The 18361-nt window shown below is 39.6% G+C and overlaps 3 protein-coding genes, 1 long non-coding RNA gene and 1 pseudogene across 5 annotated transcripts; 1 reads left to right on the top strand and 4 right to left on the bottom strand.

The window, feature by feature from the left end:
• Positions 1–697: 697 nt before the first annotated feature.
• On the bottom strand, positions 698–6075 carry LOC124349556 (glucose dehydrogenase [FAD, quinone]-like). Its single transcript, XM_046800252.1, has 10 exons — positions 5616–6075; positions 5259–5537; positions 4615–4850; positions 4232–4551; positions 3789–4166; positions 2995–3719; positions 2300–2933; positions 2091–2202; positions 1449–1524; positions 698–1364 (listed from the first exon to the last, which is right to left on the bottom strand). The coding sequence occupies exons 2-7, from the start codon at positions 5361–5363 to the stop codon at positions 2883–2885; spliced, it is 1815 nt and encodes a 604-aa protein (XP_046656208.1). The 5' UTR covers positions 5364–5537; positions 5616–6075; the 3' UTR covers positions 698–1364; positions 1449–1524; positions 2091–2202; positions 2300–2882.
• A 437-nt stretch (positions 6076–6512) lies between these two features.
• On the bottom strand, positions 6513–8935 carry LOC124348524 (annotated as a pseudogene).
• A 775-nt stretch (positions 8936–9710) lies between these two features.
• Positions 9711–13427, bottom strand: LOC124349479 (oxysterol-binding protein 1-like). 2 transcript variants are annotated; one of them, XM_046800126.1, is made up of 11 exons: positions 12870–13427; positions 12597–12802; positions 12512–12529; positions 12150–12412; positions 11687–12025; positions 11110–11610; positions 10879–11041; positions 10643–10812; positions 10400–10569; positions 10114–10334; positions 9711–10056 (listed from the first exon to the last, which is right to left on the bottom strand). In XM_046800126.1, the coding sequence occupies exons 1-11, from the start codon at positions 12995–12997 to the stop codon at positions 9914–9916; spliced, it is 2322 nt and encodes a 773-aa protein (XP_046656082.1). In that variant the 5' UTR covers positions 12998–13427; the 3' UTR covers positions 9711–9913. The 2 variants fall into 2 exon arrangements, with proteins under 2 accessions (XP_046656082.1, XP_046656083.1); XM_046800127.1 differs by lacking the exon at positions 12512–12529.
• Positions 13428–14059: 632 nt separating this feature from the next.
• On the top strand, positions 14060–16775 carry LOC124349692 (phosphatidate cytidylyltransferase, photoreceptor-specific-like). Its single transcript, XM_046800485.1, has 10 exons — positions 14060–14340; positions 14408–14535; positions 14594–14690; positions 14751–14927; positions 14995–15197; positions 15265–15421; positions 15494–15646; positions 15726–15857; positions 15920–16054; positions 16125–16775. The coding sequence occupies exons 1-10, from the start codon at positions 14251–14253 to the stop codon at positions 16218–16220; spliced, it is 1368 nt and encodes a 455-aa protein (XP_046656441.1). The 5' UTR covers positions 14060–14250; the 3' UTR covers positions 16221–16775.
• Positions 16776–17297: 522 nt separating this feature from the next.
• On the bottom strand, positions 17298–18361 carry LOC124350194. The gene is made up of 4 exons (XR_006920428.1): positions 18347–18361; positions 17978–18149; positions 17736–17913; positions 17298–17660 (listed from the first exon to the last, which is right to left on the bottom strand). It is a non-coding gene; the product is annotated as an uncharacterized LOC124350194 (long non-coding RNA).

The following is an 18361-nucleotide window of genomic DNA, read 5'->3' as shown; positions in this document are numbered from 1 at the left end:
TATGGCCGCAAATTGTAAGGGAAGATGGTCCAAGTTTCTTTTTTCATTATTGGCTTGTAGTATGCATTCCAAACTTCGTCGGTGAATCCATGGACGTAACGCATAGCGACGACATCGTCAGATATTTCACTACCCGAACCGAATTGCAACTGTATGTCGGGATAATTAGAATCCGGATCCGCGTATTTCGAATTGATAAAACCAGGTCCTTCCACTCCACCCAACAGCAGAGACATGGCAGTTCCGCCAAGGAGAGTGTAATTGAGAAGAACTGGAAGTGAAGCCAGTCTAACACAAAGAACGGAGTATGGTAAGTAAGGGTTGAGTCTTAATATTTCAACGATTTTTAAGTATTAAATATTTTTATTTACCTGGAATTCGCCTATGGCTCTACATCTAATTTTGATTCAACAAATATATTTGAAGAAAAATGAAGAAAATCAAGGTATGGCTTACCGATGTGTCGCATACATATCCTTCAGGATCGCCAGGTGTATCGTCAAACAGAGTCCAAGAAATCAGCGACGTCAGGGCGATGCTTAACTCTTTGAATGGTAACATTTAGCGGTGTAGAGAATGATGGCAGACTTTTGCGATGATCCAACCGTAGTCAACAGAAACTATTTTCCTAGTGATGTATTCAAATACAAATCCTTTAGGTATTCTTGAGTGGAGTCTTCCAAAAGCCGAAATCAAACCTGTTCCAACTGGAAGGATGCATATATTGGGATCGTAAGATTACTATGACCGAAAAAGTACAACACTTCTGCCAACAATACATCACGTACGCCAAAAGGAATATCGCGTGTACTCAGCCGTTTATACGTTCTTCAAGTCCATGAATCCAGAAACATCGCATAACAGAATAAATATTAGGGTACCGTAAACTAAGAAGTTTTGAATAATATGTTATCACTCGTTACTAGCTTGAAAGATTTTTCATCTCCCGTTTATTCCCCGTTACTTTTCGGCAGATTTTTGAACACGGACAACCTTGAACCTTGTCGTGTAATCATTCATTATACCCAACATTTTTTCCAAGTTCAATCACTTTGACTGATGGATTATCTTCCGTGAGTGACAAGTAAAGCCGAAATAAAATGTTAAATAAAAGCCATCTCACGGCAGAATGCAATTCGCATCTTTAAATTCCAAGATGCAATAACAATTCTGGCATTGCACTTACCGTATTTTTTGTTTCGTTTTTCGACACTCAGGCTTAAGCAAATTAAGAATCACACTGCTTGCTAGCCGAGGATGGGTACTGATGGGTTCGGCGGTTGTTAAGTGATGACTAACAGCCACACGTCTAGTTCATGTTTTACATTGAGGAGCGTTCCACTCACCTTACATTCTCACGTAGTCTGTCAAAATTAAAGCTATTTTAAGTGCCGACAGTATGACCTTAAGAGGAAGGTATCTCTAGATTTCAAATTTTTACAATATACCTTCAGGGTGCGATTCGTTAAGTTTATGGCTTGCAGTCCTTTCCCAAGACGGTATCGCCAGTGTCCACTAGAGTCACTAGTAACGGGAAAACGATTAAAATTAGACATTTTGCTAACATTTCAACACATTTCGGTTGGAAGAACAACAATTCTCATCTGGTCATGGCAATTTCGCCGCAAAAGGGCGTGCTATATATAAGCAATAGTTGAAAAGAAGTTTCCAAGGTAACATAACGGAACAACAAAGTTGTGTGGAATGTGCTAAACGAACAATTTATAGACTTGAAGTTCAAATTGGCGGTAGATATTCACTGGGAGAAAAAGAGATTTTATCGAATAACATGACCGAGGAAATTTCATTGAGATGAAATCAATTTCAATTCAGAGATATTCTCTGTCAGATTTAATCGTTAAATAACCGTTAGGCCGGAATGCCCAAGAAATTTCGCTTGCTAAAATCCTACGGTATGTTTAAGTCGTTTTTTAAATTCTAGAACCAATGGATCGTGTTGCAACTGCTACCGATTGGTCGAAATCGTGGGGATTCCCAGGCAACACGGTCATTAGACTAAGTAAACTATCTCTCATAAATTTATCCCGAAGAAAGTATCATGCATAGCGGACACAATAAACATACATTACCGAGTTGTAAAGGAATCCACGCCCATCGTCCGTATCAGCCCTCAGCAAGAATTGCTTGGTGTTCCAGATTCAACTGCCGGCACCTAATATAATCAGCTAAATCGCAGCTAAACTAAGTAAAGTAATAAATTATTATTCGTTGATTATTTTAAGTGGCAGAGTAATAAATATAACAACGATACTAAAACAAAGTAATTGAATTAGCTTACCTCGATCAATCTATATCTGAAGAATCGGTACGGAAACTGGACAGGCGCTAAAATAGTATCAATTTTTAAAAAAAAGAGCAATGACCATAAGTTCTGCGATCCTCTGAATCGAATTGAAAAAGGGCGCGAATTTTCAAAAATAACCATCAATAATTTCCATCGCAGCAGCAAGAACCTGTTTCGACATAGTTAATGACTGACAGTGATGTATAGGCGGAAGATTATGACGCTCGACGACCTGAGAATGAACTAATAAAAAAACGGTTTTATTTATCAGACCATCAGGTATCCTTGACCGAAATATCTTCGTGCACCGTCAGCTAACAACGCGCGACCTTGAATCGGAGAGAGGATAGAAAGGAAAAAAGTTGAAGAACTACTTATTTCCTTGTCGCAATTGAAAATTAGAGAGGGGATGTTAGAGAGAAATATATCGTTTCACGTTAACCGTTTTTACGAGGTTCCCCAATTTCTCGGTGAACATCAAACATAAAATAAGAAAATTTGTTTTCTTAAAATGATATTATGCAGTGAACCACTGATAGCTTCAAAAGTATAATTCATTTATTTCTCCATACATACATTACAGCCAAGTTTGTTTAATCAAGTCGGACGCCTTTTCTCCCACCATAATCTAAGAAAATAAAATCGGATGTCATACATGACAAAAGAGAAATAACTTGTATTGTAATTACCGTTGGTGCATTTGTATTGCCACTAGGCACAATCGGCATGATGGATGTGTCAGCAACGCGCAAGTTCTTTATGCCTCTGAATCTCAACTGAGGATCGACAACGGCTGCAGGGTCGGAGTCGGGACCCATTTTACAAGTACCTACCGTATGTGCCAAAGTGAAACTGGATCTCTTGATCCAGCATTTCCAATAATCATCCGTCCACAGTGGTTGGTCTTCGCATCCGGGGAAAGGTTTGTCGTACAACTTGGAATTAAATTTCTGCAACGCTTCCGTTTTACTGAGAGCTAAACAGAATTTGACCGCTTCGACAGTCACTTCCAAATCACGGGCATCTGAGAAGTAGTTCGGGTTGATGAGGGGTTTGTCGTAAGGATCGTTCGAATTCAGTCGAATATTTCCTCGCGATTTTGGATGCAAAAACAAAGGGAAGACGGACCAACTATCCTTGTTGACTATTGGTTTGTAGTACTCATTCCACAATTCATCGGAAAAGCCATGAGCGAATCGGACGGCAGTACCGTCGTCAGATATTTCACTGCCGGAACCAAAGTGCAATTGAATATCCGGCGAGTCATCTGCAGCATCAGCAAATTTTGATTTAATAAAACCAAGTCCTTCCACCCCGCCTAACAGAGACATGGTGGTTCCTCCGAAGAGAGTATAATTGAGAATGACTGGTAAATTCATAACTCTGGTAGTTGAAATAACAGAATAAGGCTTATCTATGACAAAAGAAAGCAAAAATTTACAATGAAAAACTATTCCATTAATTACTTCAATTTCAAACGTACCGATAAGGAAAACCATTCCGATGATTCCAACGTGATCGTGCAAGTTTTCTCCAACGAAGGGTTGATCCAATATTGGAGTAATGCCTTTCTCTTTCAAATGATCCGCTGGCCCAACTCCGCTCAACATGAGAATTTGCGGAGAAGCAATACTTCCGGCAGATAACACAACTTCTTTATTGGCCTTGACAACATACTTCCTTCCACGCTTTTCAAATTGAACTCCCGTCGCTGTTTTCGTATCAGGATCGATGATAATTTTCAAAACGTGCGAATTTTTAGAAATGTGAAGATTCGGTCGATTGCGGACTGGCCGTAGAAAAGCTTTCGAAGTTGAACAACGCCTTCCACGACGCACAGTTCCCTGGGGAAACATAAAACCTGTAAACAATAGATATTTACATTGGGTAAAATTTTGGTTGTTTCACTTATCAGTATTGGTTAACCTGTTTGGAATTCGCCATTACAGTCTCGATTTTGGTATCCCATTTCCACCCCGCCTTGAATGAATGCGGCACCTAACGGTGAACGAAAACCAGCTTCACCAACCGTCAAATAACCACCTTTGCCGTGGTATTTCGTTCCGGCGAGGAAAGGATTTTGATTATCTTCTGATTTAAGGAAATATGGCAAAACATCGTCGTATCCCCAACCGATATTTCCGTCATCTCTCCATTTGTCGTAGTCTCGCTTGTTTCCTCGAACGTACAACATGTAATTGAGAGAGGAGCTTCCACCTAACATCTTACCCCGAGGCCAGTTGCACCTATATTAAACAGTGATTCTTCATTTCCCCTGAACTTTTAAAATGAATTAGCATACTACATACTTGCGATTAGCATATCCTTGGCAACCGTTGTCCTGAGGGACTGTTTTGTACTGCCAGTCCAAATTCGTCAATTGTAAGCTACCAGCGAACAGTGGTATTTGTCCAGTTATACTTTCATCAACTCCAGCCTCCAGCAACAACACGCTCCAACCCTCCACTTCAGTTAGACGATTAGCGATAACAGCGCCGGCTGATCCAGCTCCGATTATAATAAAATCATATTCACTCTGAATAGTCTGTAAAAAAAGAAAGAGGCTTCAATTTGTGTTGAAGAAAGCGGTTTCTACTCTTCAATTTTATTACACCAATAAATTCAGGTAATAATAGATATACATTATTGTTATAGACATTGACGTAATTCTTACTTGCCTTAGGTTTACAACTACGTCTCTACTATTATCCCAAGACTAACTATAAACCGCTTTTACAAAATAATATAATAATAAGCAAATTGCTTATGCGATAACTGCCGCAATAAAGATAATTGCATGGCATTGTCATAGAAAGTTGCAATATAATGTTATAGAAGAGGTGAAATCACTTTCTTTTAAAAATGGGATCTGTCGAATGGTAATTTCATCTCTTTAAAATTGTAAGTTAAAATAAAATAAAATAAATGAAAAAGATAATAAAAAATGGCTTACCGACGCGTCGCGGACGAATCCTTCGGGATCGCTGGAACTGTCACCAAACAGCAACCAAGAAAGCAGAGACGTTAGAGCCAATCCAAACTCCCTTCCCGGCAGCATTTTCTTCGGTTCGACTGCACTCGACGGATGCTTGTGTTCTTTTGCTTTTGCTCACAGTAAAACAAGATAGCACGAATGACAAAAAGGGAAGAGCAATGGCCTAAGTCCCCCCAAGAGAGTAGACGGCCTGAAGGATTGACTGCTGAAAATATCCAGCGGTGGCTCCATGCATTTCTTCATACGATGCAAATGGGAAAAATTAAACATGTTTCAAATTCGACAAAGGTCAGTTTGACCTTTTCAAAAGCTTACGTCATTGGAAAAGGTACAAGATGCGGTTTACGGAAACAATGCGAAGGTGTAAATCAGCCGTGAACGAAGCTAAAAACGCAAATATTTGAATTGCGTCGTCATCAAAAGCCTCAACGTACAAACCTGAAGCTGACGATCGTCCCGTTATTTTGCCTTAAGAATCTGTGCACGACTGGGATCAAAGTGTGTTACTAATAAGAACATAGGAGGGTTGGGGGATGCCATCCAGAATATGTAAACATTGTCCTAGGTTCAGTTTACTATGTTAAATACATGACCGCATAAAGTGCTGAGAGGAAACGTCGAATAATTTACGATTTAAATGTTAAAATCAAAGTTATTGCTCGCCTAAATTTTTCTTTCAACATAAGGAAGATTACATTTGAAATTAATGTAAATTATTAAGGTAAACTTAAAAAATTACGTTACTGAAAATTGTATTCAAATGATTACGACGACTCCAGGATTAAATAAATGTCAATAAGTTGTGTGGCTTTAGGTCTATACCCAAGTATTTTTGATCAAGTCTGAAGCCTTTTCACCAACCATAATCTGAGAAAGAGAAAGTTATTTATTGGTGAGATATTAAAAAGAGTAAACATGTAGTTACAGTTGGTGCATTTGTATTGCCACTGGGCAAGAACGGCATTATTGATGTGTCGGCAACGCGCAAGTTTTTTATTCCTCGGAATTTCAAGTCAGGTGTGACTACGGCGGTCGGATCAGAGTCAGGACCCATTTTACAAGTGCTGACTGTGTGCCCAAAAGTGAAAGTGGCACTTTTGATCCAGCATTTCCAATAATCATCCGTCCACAGTGGTTGGTCCTCGCATCCAGGGAAAGGTTTTTCGTACAACCTGGAACCCATTTCTTGAAAGGCTTTGGTTTTGTCGAGTGCTAAAATAAACTTCGATCGCTATAATAATTTGGATCGAAGAGGGGTTTGTCGTAAGGATCGTTGGAATTCAGTCGGATGTATCCACGAGATTTTGGCCGCAAATACGTAGGGAATATCGTCCAACTATCACGGTTGACTATTGGCTTGTAGTACTCATTCCAAATTTCATCAGTAAAACCATGCGCACGCCGAATTGTGACTCCGTCGTCAGCTATGTCACTACCGGGTCCAAAATGTAACTGAATATCTGGCCAATCATCACTAGGATTAGCAAATTTTGAATTGACGAATGCAATTCCATCAATGCCACTAATCATGGATAAAGATGTGCCTCTAAAAATGGTGTAATTGAATATTGTCGGAAGATTCACAAATCTGGTTGTGAGAAGTGAATAAGGCTTGTCTAAAAAACACATTCAATTTTAATCAATAATAGCACACAAGATCAAGTAGATATATTGCAACTTACCAATAAGGAATACCATTCCGATAATTCCAACGTGATCTTGTAAATTTTTGCCAACATAGGGTTGATCCAATATTGGGGTGATGCCTTTCTCTATCAAATGATCCGCTGGACCAACTCCGCTCAACATGAGAATTTGCGGTGATGCAATCGCACCAGCGGAAAGAATAACTTCTTTAGTCGCATCAACAACGTAAATTTTCCCTTGCTTTTCGAATTGAACTCCTGTCGCTGTTTTCGTATCAGGATCGATGATAATTTTCAAGACGTGCGAATTTTTAGAAATGTGAAGATTCGGTCGATGGCGGACTGGCCGGAGAAAAGCTTTCGAAGTCGAACAACGACTTCCATGGCGGACAGTACCCTGGGGAAGCATGAAACCTGCAAACATAGATTCAGATTTACTGACAATTGTCAAATTGTAGGCGAAAATTGTTACCTATGTCTGAAATTCGCCATTGTAATCGCGATTCTCGTATCCCATCTCAACTCCACCTTGAATGAATGCAGCACCTAATGGTGTATGGTAGCCAGATTCACCAACCGTCAAATAACCGCCTTTGTCGTGGTATTTGGTTCCGGCCAGGTAAGGATTTTGATTATCTTCCGATTTAAGGAAATATGGCAAAACATCGTCGTATCCCCAACCAACATTTCCATCGTCCCTCCATTTGTCGTAGTCTCGCTTGTTTCCTCGAACGTAAATCATCGAGTTGATAGAGGAACTACCACCCAGCATTTTACCCCTAGGAATGTTGCACCTAGTTATAAAGCAGAAATTTGTTAATTGTCTTCTTGTTAATAATATCTTTGTTTACTGTCGATTTAAAGCACTTTGGCAAGCATTGGCTTGAGGTTGCGTCTTGTACTGCCAGTCTACATTCGACAAGTGCATGCCAAACGCATTAGCTGGAATTTGTCCAGATATACTCTCGTCACCTCCCGCTTCTAGCAATAAAATATTCCAATCGGCCACTTCTGAAAGTCGATTGGCAATCACGGCCCCAGCGGAACCCGCTCCAACGATAATAAAATCGTAAGAGCTTCGAATCGTCTACAGCAAGTCAGTAACACATAAGTAAATCATTAAACAGTGGCAAACTAATTACCTGAAGTTAAGAATATATAGCATTTCAGCATGAAACGATACTACCACTCGGCTTGCTTCTGTTACGATTTCATCGAATCTCATATCATTAATAAACGGCGGATAGAAATAACAAACACTCTGAAAGACATGCAGCGACAACGAGGGTTTTATAACAGTAGGGGTTTGATTTCATGCTCTTTCGACCACTTTTGATTACCAGAAATAACAACTAACATATTTATGGGAACTATTTTTAAACAAAAAAGTTAACAGGAGAAAAGTATTGCATTTGATGGACTACTTGCCGATGGGTCACGAACATATCCTTCTGGATCGCTTGGTGTATCGCTGAAAAGAAGCCAAGATAACAAAGAAGCCAGAGCAAGACCAAGTTCTTTGGCTTGTGTCATCTTCTAGCAAGAACAACCGACTCACTCTATGGTAGCTTTAAAGATGCAGTCAAAGTGAGAAAAATTGTTTATACATATCAAAATAACGGACAACCATAGCTCCGAGTCGTTTCGAAAAAAGGTCAAAAATTTCAAATGAAGATACTAACCAGATGTGCTCGTACAGATACTCACTAAAACCAGTAAAACCTGTCGTCCTGAAAAGTGACTTGAAAAACTGCAAAAGGGCACTTTAAAAAAATAAGAATGAACAGGGTAGAAGATAAGGAATGGATTGTTGGGGCAAGGAAACATGAATAAAAACAAGTACGTATACTACATTTGGGCAACTAGAAAAAAAAAGAACATTGTGTTTAAATAAATCAAAAGAAAGCCAAGACTATTGTTTTTTTATTTGTTTTAATCTTACCAAGTTATTTGCCGAACTGCTGTGCACATTCCAGCGCTGCACGCTTTTCTTGCTACTTCAGGGAATTTGAACAGTACAAATAAAAAAAGATTGTGATTAGGTAAGCGCATAAATTACCTTGGGCAGATTCTATATTGCGATACTGTACTTTACTAGACGGTAATTGCAGATCACGAGTGTGAGTGTATTCACCCAGGCAGAAAAAGCACAACGCAGACAAAGAAGATTTTAAGGATGTTTTGGCCAATTAATAAAAATCATTTCTTTTTTTGATGAGTTACAATCTCCTCTTTTTAATGCTTCAATCTCTATTTTGCTTTGCTTCATTGATTTTTGCATTCACAAAAAAAAAAAAAAGAATATTTTCAGGATCACCACAACCCTCCCAAATTGAAGCACACAGGGACAAGAAATCAATCAAAATTAAGAAAATAAATTCAGTTGTTTTACAGCAACTTGTGAAAATCAAACTCTACAATCCAATCCCAGCGGAAAGAATTTTAACGTTAAAAAAGGAAGAAATTTGGGAGGTTGTTTCCTATTTTTTTTTTTTTTTTACACGGGATGGACAAAATATAAACCACGATACTAACTAATAATCTGTTTCTTTCCGTTTGCTTTCGCTAGCCGATTCAACTCTTGAAATAGCAGTGAATCTATTTTTAAAAATTCTCTATACCAAAGTCTGGTTAAACCTTTTCTCCTTTCCAACTCACCAAGGGCATTTCCTTTAGAGCAGCGTATACTGTACGTGAAAGCGCTTGAAACCGAAAAGAAAAAGAGATTAGGGGGAAAAAGTTGAAAATAAACATGACCCAGAACAAAGGTTACTGATGAAATATATAACCGTACTTATCGCACTAAAGCATATTGCAACCAAATTGATTTTTTCTCTTCTTTTCAGAAGCGAAAAAGGAGCAAATAAGGACAAAGAGGGATATGGAGGCAGGAGACAATAGTTCCGAGAATAAAGAAAGAATTCATTGTTTTTTTAGGGTAAGTATTAAGGGGGATAGTTGTCGTTTCTAAAATATGTCCGGACAAACGGCCCATTCCTGCTTCCGTTTACATTCCCAGTATCGTCCACCAAAGACGTGGAGCATGTTGCCAGTATATCGATCCTTCTCCTTTCGGAACCAGTTGGGCTCATAGGTAGGCACAGGGCGACCTACAGATGAATTCATAAGTCGCCTGATAGGAATATCAACTAGATTATTTGACAGACCTTCTTGGATGGCCAATTCAGCTTCCAATTCACGTTGCCTTCGGGCGGAACGTTGCTTCTCTTCAAGACGAAGTTTTTCATCATTGGCCTCGTCCCATTTACCCTCTTCCATCAGACGCTGATCGGGTCGTTTTCGAGAGTCCGTCGGCGCCAAACCTTCTTCCATTTCATTCAGCTGACAAGCCAGTTCGGTAAAATTGTAATATCGTTCAGCATCGGGTCTATTCAAAACAGATCAGATTACATGCTGGAATGACGCATTTCTTCAGCGAGTCGTGTTACTTACGGTGGCACTCGACGTTTCCAAAGCGTGCTCAACGGTTCAGTCTCAAATACAGGAGTGCCCTTGTTTGTTTTCAATGTGTTGATTACTCGAGAGGCCTCAATGTGATCGTCCCATGTTCCTCCCATCACCCATTTGACAGAACCATCTCTAGTCATAACGGCACCCGTCACCTTTTTTTTTTTATTAAATAACATAAATGATTAAAATGCATTTAGTATCAGGTGACTGAAAGAATAGAATTACCTTGCGCTGGGTCTCTCGCGAGAAATAACTGTAGGGAATGAATTTCAAATGGCACTTGTCGCCAGTTACATGATTGGTTATGTCCATCTCGCCACTCTGATCAACCCACAACTTGCCGACAATGATATTGTGCACCGTCGTCGTCACTTTACGCCAAGTGTAGTGGTTACCTAGAATGAAATAGACCAATTTAATTACAATCCACAAATTAAGAAAGTAACATTTCATTGACTGACCTGAACCATCGAATTCCAAATGATATTCGCCCAAGGGTATCACTTGCAAATATTTGCCACGAAATTTCGAAGACATGGTAAACTCTTGCCAGCATCGCCAGCCGCGACCCTCGCAATGTTGAGCCACCATGGGTGGATGATGCGACACTTGCTCAGAGATCACCTTAAAATAGAAACAGTTCACAACTCAGTCAAACTTGTCAAACTTTGCAATTATTTCTCAAGACTTACTTTCCAACCCTTGTCATCTGTCCTGTCAAACTCAAAAGTCTCCCCTAATAATGGGTTAAAGGGTTTGGCGGTTCGGATGCTCGTGGTAGCGTACGAGGAAACAGTAAAAGCTGCAACGTAAGCCAGTTGTTCACTGGCGTCACTGCATGTAGCCGCCTTGTCCAACAATTCTGAGTACTCAAAATCCTCAGACAAGCGCTGAAGCATAGACAGCGGCTCGGAGAAATTGACGGGCATGGGGATCTTGCTCAAGTCCTTGCCGATGCAGTTTTTCATGACGCCCCAAAGGTTAAGCGGATAATTGGGTTTGTCAGGCACGCGAGTTCGCCTAGGCTTTCGCGATATCGTTGATCCGTTTTCATTTAAAGTAGAGACTGTCAACGAACTCAGAGTCTCAACAGTGGACGTGTTTCTTCGCGTAATTACACTAATTGTCGTGTCGTTTTCTGCATCACTTTCCGAGTCCTGTGTATTCTCGCCAGCATTCCGTCCTTCAGAAGCCTAAATGCAGTCGGGTTGGGACAGGTTAGTACAGATAAAGAATGAAAGAAAGATAAACAAAATGAAAATTTTTTACCTGAGAATTTGTGCTTACTCCTGACGGAGTGCGTCGATGACCGATAGGCACCTGTACGATGTAATCAGTTTGAATTTCATCCTCTTCGGCGTCGTAGAATTCATTTTCATCGTCCTCTTCCGAATGAATCGAATGAGCCAGGAGTTGGCCACTACCGGCAGAGAGTCCACTGGGAGTAGCTCGAGCTTGCTGCTGAGCAGCTTGCTCAAGATGAGAATGTTGTTTGGCCAGCTGTTCCACCATGTCTTCCAGACGGCGCCGTTGTTCGTGTTCGTGCGACAACATTCGCTGCCATTTGCGACCCTGTGTCTGAGCCAACTGGGCGTATTCACCGCAGGCCTAAACCACACCAACGACACAATCGATAAGTCGATAACAAAAGCTACGGAACCTTGAACTCTTCCCATCCCCTACTTCCCGTCTGTCGATACTTATAACTGATAATTTATAGTTATTCACGTACATTAACCATGGCACTAGAGGTGATGCGGAACAATGTAGCTCGCTCATTCACTGCCTTCATCTTCGTCAAAACTTCCTGTGGATTGTCGGCGGCGACGGCTTCAGCTTCGGCCAACGAACGCTGCAAGGCAGCACATTGCTTGGCAATCAGGTCGCTGCATGTCTGTAAATCCTCTAGCTTGGCACTCAGAGTCTTCAAGACGGATTGTAATTCGGCCTTGTCTCCTCCCGGGGCTGGAGATTCATCATAGTCATCTTCATCTTCTGCAAAAAATAGAAAGGAGATGAGAAAATTTGCATAAATAAGTACATGTCTGGAAACAAACAAAAATACAACCAAATAAGAACCCCTAATTGACTTACCTGTGTTACTCATGTACTCTGTAAAAAATCAATAAAGAAATTATAAGAATAATTGTAATCATAGACTAAAAAGCAAGAAAATTACCAGAATCGCTAGCTTTGACTGCTTTGGTTTTAGCAAGTTCCAAGGCTGTCACCCAGCGCTGCCGTTCCACCTCAGTTCCAGCTCTAAGATGGAACGTGTTAGTTCCTGCATTGGAGATGACAAAGTGGCAAGTATCCTCTGTATGAATCATGGCGCCTTGAAGTCGAATGGATCCCCGGCAGGTGTGTGCCATCTCAGCCTGACTCCTATCAAACAGTTGCATGTCAGTTGCAGTGCAATTCATCAAGCCAGTGACTTAAGAATAGACATTACCTGTAATATGAGAGTACTCCATTAGATAAAATAAACCATCTTTTTTGATAGCCCTTAATATAATTAGTCCACTTGTGAAGCCATCCCTTCATCTCAGGCTCGTTTACTGGCTGTTTCGTCTCCGTCATTTTGCCTTCGTTGAAACCCTAAATTAGTTTAAAACAACACACGAAGATCCGTGTGAAGACCGAATTGGAATGCGGCCTCAGATGTTTTTTGTGCAATCAGAGAGGGCGGAATATTTGTTTCATTCCAGCCTTGTTGGCAAAAGGAGACCTTCCCTTCCTTCTTGTCTTCCACAAAAAATGATTACTAAGGATAAGGGTGGTGGCTCTAATGCACGTTAAATACAAGTTCACAGCTGACGTTCACAGAATTTTTGTGGGACAGAATGTGGCGACACACAGACAGAGCTCGTCGACAGAGCAACGATTTAAAAAATAACATTTACTGAACGACATTTACAAGCTAACGATAAAAGGGATGACGAAACCCGGAAACGGCACAGTTAAAAAAAAAATATATATTATGTACTGAAAAACACTTGTGTCGTTGGAGGCTTGGAGCTTGTGTACTGTATACAAAGTAGACGCCCCTTTATCTCTTATCACTTTATCTTCTTTGACTTGGGTTAGGGGTACCTATTTTATCCCATTCGTCCCTTTGTTCCATTATCCAACGAAAACCTTTTCTAGATTGTTAGAAAGTAAGCTCCCCCCCCCCCTCTCATAGATAGATTGATTATGCTGACGCGGTGACGCCTGAATGCCTCTGCTGGCCTATGCATTGCTATCTATAAATATATTTTTCGCGGAACGTCATTGGAAATTGTTGTGTTTACGCCAATTTGAAAAGAAAAAGGGAAACAAAAAATAAGACGAATTCTTGTCTTGATCGCATGTCGGACAAAGTCGATCCCGTTCTCTATATAGTAATTGATTTACGATTAAAACGGCAAGGTGGTTTCAGACTTTCAGTCCTTTAAGTTAACATGTACTAAGGTTTTCTTTTATACTGTTAAATAATAACAACACACCACAAGCCATCACCTGAAAAACATATTTCCTGTTATATTTATGTTTCGGATGAAAAGAAAAACTGTAAACGCGCCGTAGATTTTTCAAAAACTACCGTCCAATTTAAAGAAATGCCTGGGGCGCAACAACAAGAACTTGTTTAGAACTACCTTTACGTGTCAATCGATGACTCAATTTTTTGTTAATAGGATTTGTTTTCTTGCCCGGGTCGGTGAAGTCTGTGTTGTTGGCAGTCGTTCTACGTTCTTCTTGCAGTTTTATTTATCTCTTCCTTTATCTCCCTTTGTAACAATCTATATACAACTTTCAATCTAATAATAAAACGACGTTCCTTTGTGTTAACCATGGCGGATTTACGCAAAAGGGTTCAAAACAAAGGTACTGATTTGGACACGGAGACAGAAAATGAAGGAGCCAATCAAGATAGCGATGCAGTATGTCGTATACGTTGTTTGATTTTTGACATCTTAATTCACTAATAACTTTAAAAATGTTTCTCAGAATCTTGATTTGGACTCTGAGGATGACAAATCATTGGGCAAAAAGGTAGACCTTTCAAGTACTATCCCAAGTGGTACTGATAAGGCCCCCGAAATGTTGGATGCCACCTTATCTGCTTTGCCACCAAGGTAAGGAAATATAGTATGCAAAACGTCTAGTTCTACAACCAAGTGATTTGAAAATTAGATGGAGAAATTGGGTGATTCGAGGTATATTCACCTGGGTTATGATCTTTGGATTTGCCCTTATGATCTATGCTGGACCATTGGCCCTAATGCTAGTGGTAATTTTCAATGGCATATTACATTATCAATTCCCAAACTTGATTTAGTTGTTTTTATAGGTATTGGCAGTGCAAGTGAAATGTTTTGCTGAGATTATCAACATTGGTTATGCTGTCTACAAAATTCATGGTTTGCCATGGTTCCGCTCTCTTTCTTGGTACTTTCTGATCACCTCCAACTACTTTTTCTATGGAGAGAGCCTGGTTGATTACTTTGGAGTGGTTGATAATCGAACAGTAAAAAACAATTAACAATTCAAATTTCACAGAAGGCATCATTATATTCCGTTTTGCGCATTCTTAGGAATTTTTGCGAGCGTTGGTTAAATACCATCGCTTCATATCGTTCTCCCTTTACATAGGAGGTTTCGTGTGGTTCGTTTTGTCTTTAGTAAAACGCTACTACATGAAGCAATTTTCGCTCTTTGCCTGGACTCATGTCGCTCTTTTGATAGTTGTTACTCAAAGCTACTTAATTATCCGCAATATTTTCCAAGGGCTAATCTGGTAGGTTACAGCCCATATATTGTTTACAAGATTTTGTCTTTAGTAACACGTCACGCACCATAATCAGGTTCATCGTACCCGTTTCAATGATTGTCTGCAATGACGTTATGGCGTACATGTTTGGCTTCTTCTTCGGACGTACTCCGCTCATCAAACTCTCACCTAAAAAGACCTGGGAAGGTTTCATCGGAGGCGGCTTTGCTACCGTTTTATTTGGACTGATGGTGGACTAACACAAAGTTGCTTAATTTGATTATTCTTTCATTAACAAAAACTCCTTGCATTGTTGCTCATAGATTTCGTACGTCTTGTGCCAATACCCTTTCTTTGTTTGTCCTATCGAATTCAATGAAGAAATCGGTAGAATGACTCTCGATTGTGAGCCTTCACCCCTTTACCGTCCTCAGGAATACTCAGTCCCTGCATCCTTAGCTCCTGTCGTCCGAATGGTGTGACCCCTTTACTAATCATTTTTTCCCCCCTCCATTAAGAATTGAGTGATCTGATTTTTTTTAAATTTTATTCTAGATCACCGGCAAGAATACCGTTATGATTATTCCATTCCTTTTCCATTCTCTATCGATGTCGGTCTTCAGTTCAGTCATCGGACCTTTCGGAGGTTTTTTCGCAAGCGGATTTAAGCGCGCTTTCAAAATCAAGGTGATAAAAATGCCGCCCACAACTTGACTTTAACTAATGTGGGTGTATCTTTGAATTGTCAGGATTTTGGTGATATCATCCCTGGTCATGGTGGCATTATGGACCGCTTCGATTGTCAATATCTAATGGCCACGTTTGTTAACGTTTACATTTCTTCTTTCATCCGCATGGATTCGCCACAAAAACTTTTGCAGCAGGTAACATTTCTAATGAAATTGCCATAACTATGTGAATTGCATCGTTAATTTATTTTTTTCTTTCTTACAGATCTATTCTTTGAAACCGGAACTGCAATTGGAGCTTTTTACTGCTTTGCGAGACTCTTTAACTGCCAGGGGCATTTTGCAATTGACGGCTCCTTAAATAAGAAAAATTGGTTTATCGTCGTGGCTGGATTTTAACAAAACGTGGTCGGGTAAGAAGTAAACTCATTCTCAGACAATACTTTCGGCATTCTAAATCGAAAATATAACTTGAATGTTAATTATAAATTATAGTAGGCTGTTTTAGATGAAAAAAAGGTGGTTGTGGTGGGTTTAATTGATTTATGAACAACTATTTTGGGGGGAAATGTTCTGTGTGTAGAAGGTTTAGCATTTTTCGTGTATTCCGTTCACCTTCTAAGGATTTGCTCCGATTTCGTTAAACTATTCTATCTTCATTGTCATGGATTTTCCCTCTAGTCATTTTCAGAGACTCACACCGAATGTTCTTCCAATTCAATTTATTTTTTTTTTATCCCAGTAGAATTTTTTGTCGTTCTACTTACCTCTTATCCTCCCAAAACATCTTGTGTGTAATTCTTCGTTTTTGATGTTTATATATGATACAACTCTATTGTACTGTCTAGTTCTCTGACTCTCGTATTTTCATACGAGTTCAATAAAAGGGCAACAAGTGGCAACAGGCGAATATGGACATCATTTGTTAGCTTTCCATTTATTTCGATTAATTGATTTGCTTGAATGTTAAATGACATAGAAATCCCTTTTAGCGGCGATGACAATAAAATTGCGGACAATGCAACGTCAGCCACGGGTGATGTAAGGCAGTGTGTCTGTCCTAGTTCGAATATTTGACAATTTTGCAATTTATTAGCCATATCTTTGGCCTCACTTGCTATCCTAAAATTTACACACAGGGCGAGAATGGTATGAATCAACAATCCAAGGTCTTTGGTCTTTGCCATAGTGGTGTAGCCGTTTCCTGGCATTTTTTCCAACAACACGATTAAATTATCGCAGATTGACTTCGACCCTAAGATGATTACACCGGTCAACTTTGGATGAACCAGTTTGATGTGCCCAAGACCTAGACTTATCACTCAAATACTGTTGAATCCAAGAAGAAACAAGTGGAAGTTTCTAGTAGAGTTTGTTTCACACTCGGTGACCGATCTTGTTGCGTAATAGGTCAACAGTTCAATATAATTTCAAGAGCTATGTCTGATGCGTAGTTGTATTGATTGCAGTATACATATAATTCAAATTACAAGAGTACAATTTTATACTTAAAAAAACTTGATATCTTAAAAAAAGTATGACATTTGATTTAAGTACTATCAAGCCTTTTTATTCGCCTTCCAATCTGACCACTCAAAGGAATGAATTCCAAAGATCATAAAAAGTCATTGGATCATCATAAAGTACAAAAAACATAGATAAATGAGTCATATGTTAATGTGAATAAAGAAGAACATAATCAGTCAATTTGCTTAGTAGCATTTGCACTGGCGAACAGTAGCACCTTCGGATCTGAGTTGGCAATTGGTTGGTTGAAGAACGCAAGCTCCGCCGATCGAACCTGATTGACAATGATCGTGTTGTGTTACGAAAATAAGCTTAACAGAAAAAAAGAGAAAAGTGTTTTTTAGAATACCTGCCCTAACGCAATAATCGTTACAAGACTCCATGAAAATGTTGCTAAACCAAGAGATGGCTTCGGAACATCGGTTTAATCCAGTTAAACAGCCTGCCAATGAACGATCGCTCGAGCTACAATGACTAGTTGAAATCAAGCATGCCATGATGGCGACCAGTGCGAAAATGTATTTCATCTTAATCAAACACGAGTTATTAATTAAAATGTAGACTATAAAAATAAAAATAAATTTGACTCACTTTGAGTGTTGGTGCGTTGCGGTAAGATAGTCGCTGACGATTGACGAAGAGTTGTAACTAACGTCCGAGTTTTCTTCTGGATGCGCTAGCGCTGGTCACGCGTTTAAAGAAGATTGAGAATCATGCAGTTTGTGCAATATCCCAAATAAAAAAGAAAAGATAACGACCAGCACTGGAAATTTGAAAACATAAACAAAAACAAAGTCATTATATGAAATCCGTGACGCCACGGATACATGAAAAACGGTCCCGTTAAAATAAAAAAAAGCTGAAAAAACCTAACAAGCAAAAATATTTGTTTCCGCGTTTTCGGCTTGCTGTTCTTTGCATTGCGTGGCAATGCTGTAGCTATGTTTAGTTACCACTTACCATCTCGAATTTTTG

Source organism: Daphnia pulicaria, chromosome 7 (genome assembly GCF_021234035.1).
Source record: "Daphnia pulicaria isolate SC F1-1A chromosome 7, SC_F0-13Bv2, whole genome shotgun sequence".
Lineage (NCBI taxonomy): Eukaryota > Metazoa > Arthropoda > Branchiopoda > Diplostraca > Daphniidae > Daphnia > Daphnia pulicaria.
The sequence above is the reverse complement of the archived record's forward strand: the minus strand, read 5'-3'. Positions and strand labels throughout refer to the sequence as shown.

Bases quoted from the DNA above. Each gene is read 5' to 3' on its own strand.
- LOC124349479 (XM_046800126.1), bottom strand. From the start codon at position 12,997: ATGACGGAGACGAAACAGCCAGTAAACGAGCCTGAGATGAAGGGATGG. The intron at 10,813-10,878 runs GTCAGTCAATGA...ATTTCATTCTAG, and splicing joins TTTGGAATTCGATGGTTCAG to GTAACCACTACACTTGGCGT. The intron at 10,335-10,399 runs GTAAGTAACACG...TGTTTTGAATAG, and splicing joins TGGAAACGTCGAGTGCCACC to ACCCGATGCTGAACGATATT.
- LOC124349556 (XM_046800252.1), bottom strand. From the start codon at position 5,363: ATGCTGCCGGGAAGGGAGTTTGGATTGGCTCTAACGTCTCTGCTTTCT. The intron at 4,552-4,614 runs GTATGTAGTATG...TGTTTAATATAG, and splicing joins CAAGGATATGCTAATCGCAA to GTGCAACTGGCCTCGGGGTA. The intron at 4,167-4,231 runs GTTAACCAATAC...TATTGTTTACAG, and splicing joins TAATGGCGAATTCCAAACAG to GTTTTATGTTTCCCCAGGGA.
- LOC124349692 (XM_046800485.1), top strand. From the start codon at position 14,251: ATGGCGGATTTACGCAAAAGGGTTCAAAACAAAGGTACTGATTTGGAC. The intron at 14,536-14,593 runs GTAAGGAAATAT...TTTGAAAATTAG, and splicing joins TTATCTGCTTTGCCACCAAG to ATGGAGAAATTGGGTGATTC. The intron at 15,198-15,264 runs GTAGGTTACAGC...CACCATAATCAG, and splicing joins ATTTTCCAAGGGCTAATCTG to GTTCATCGTACCCGTTTCAA.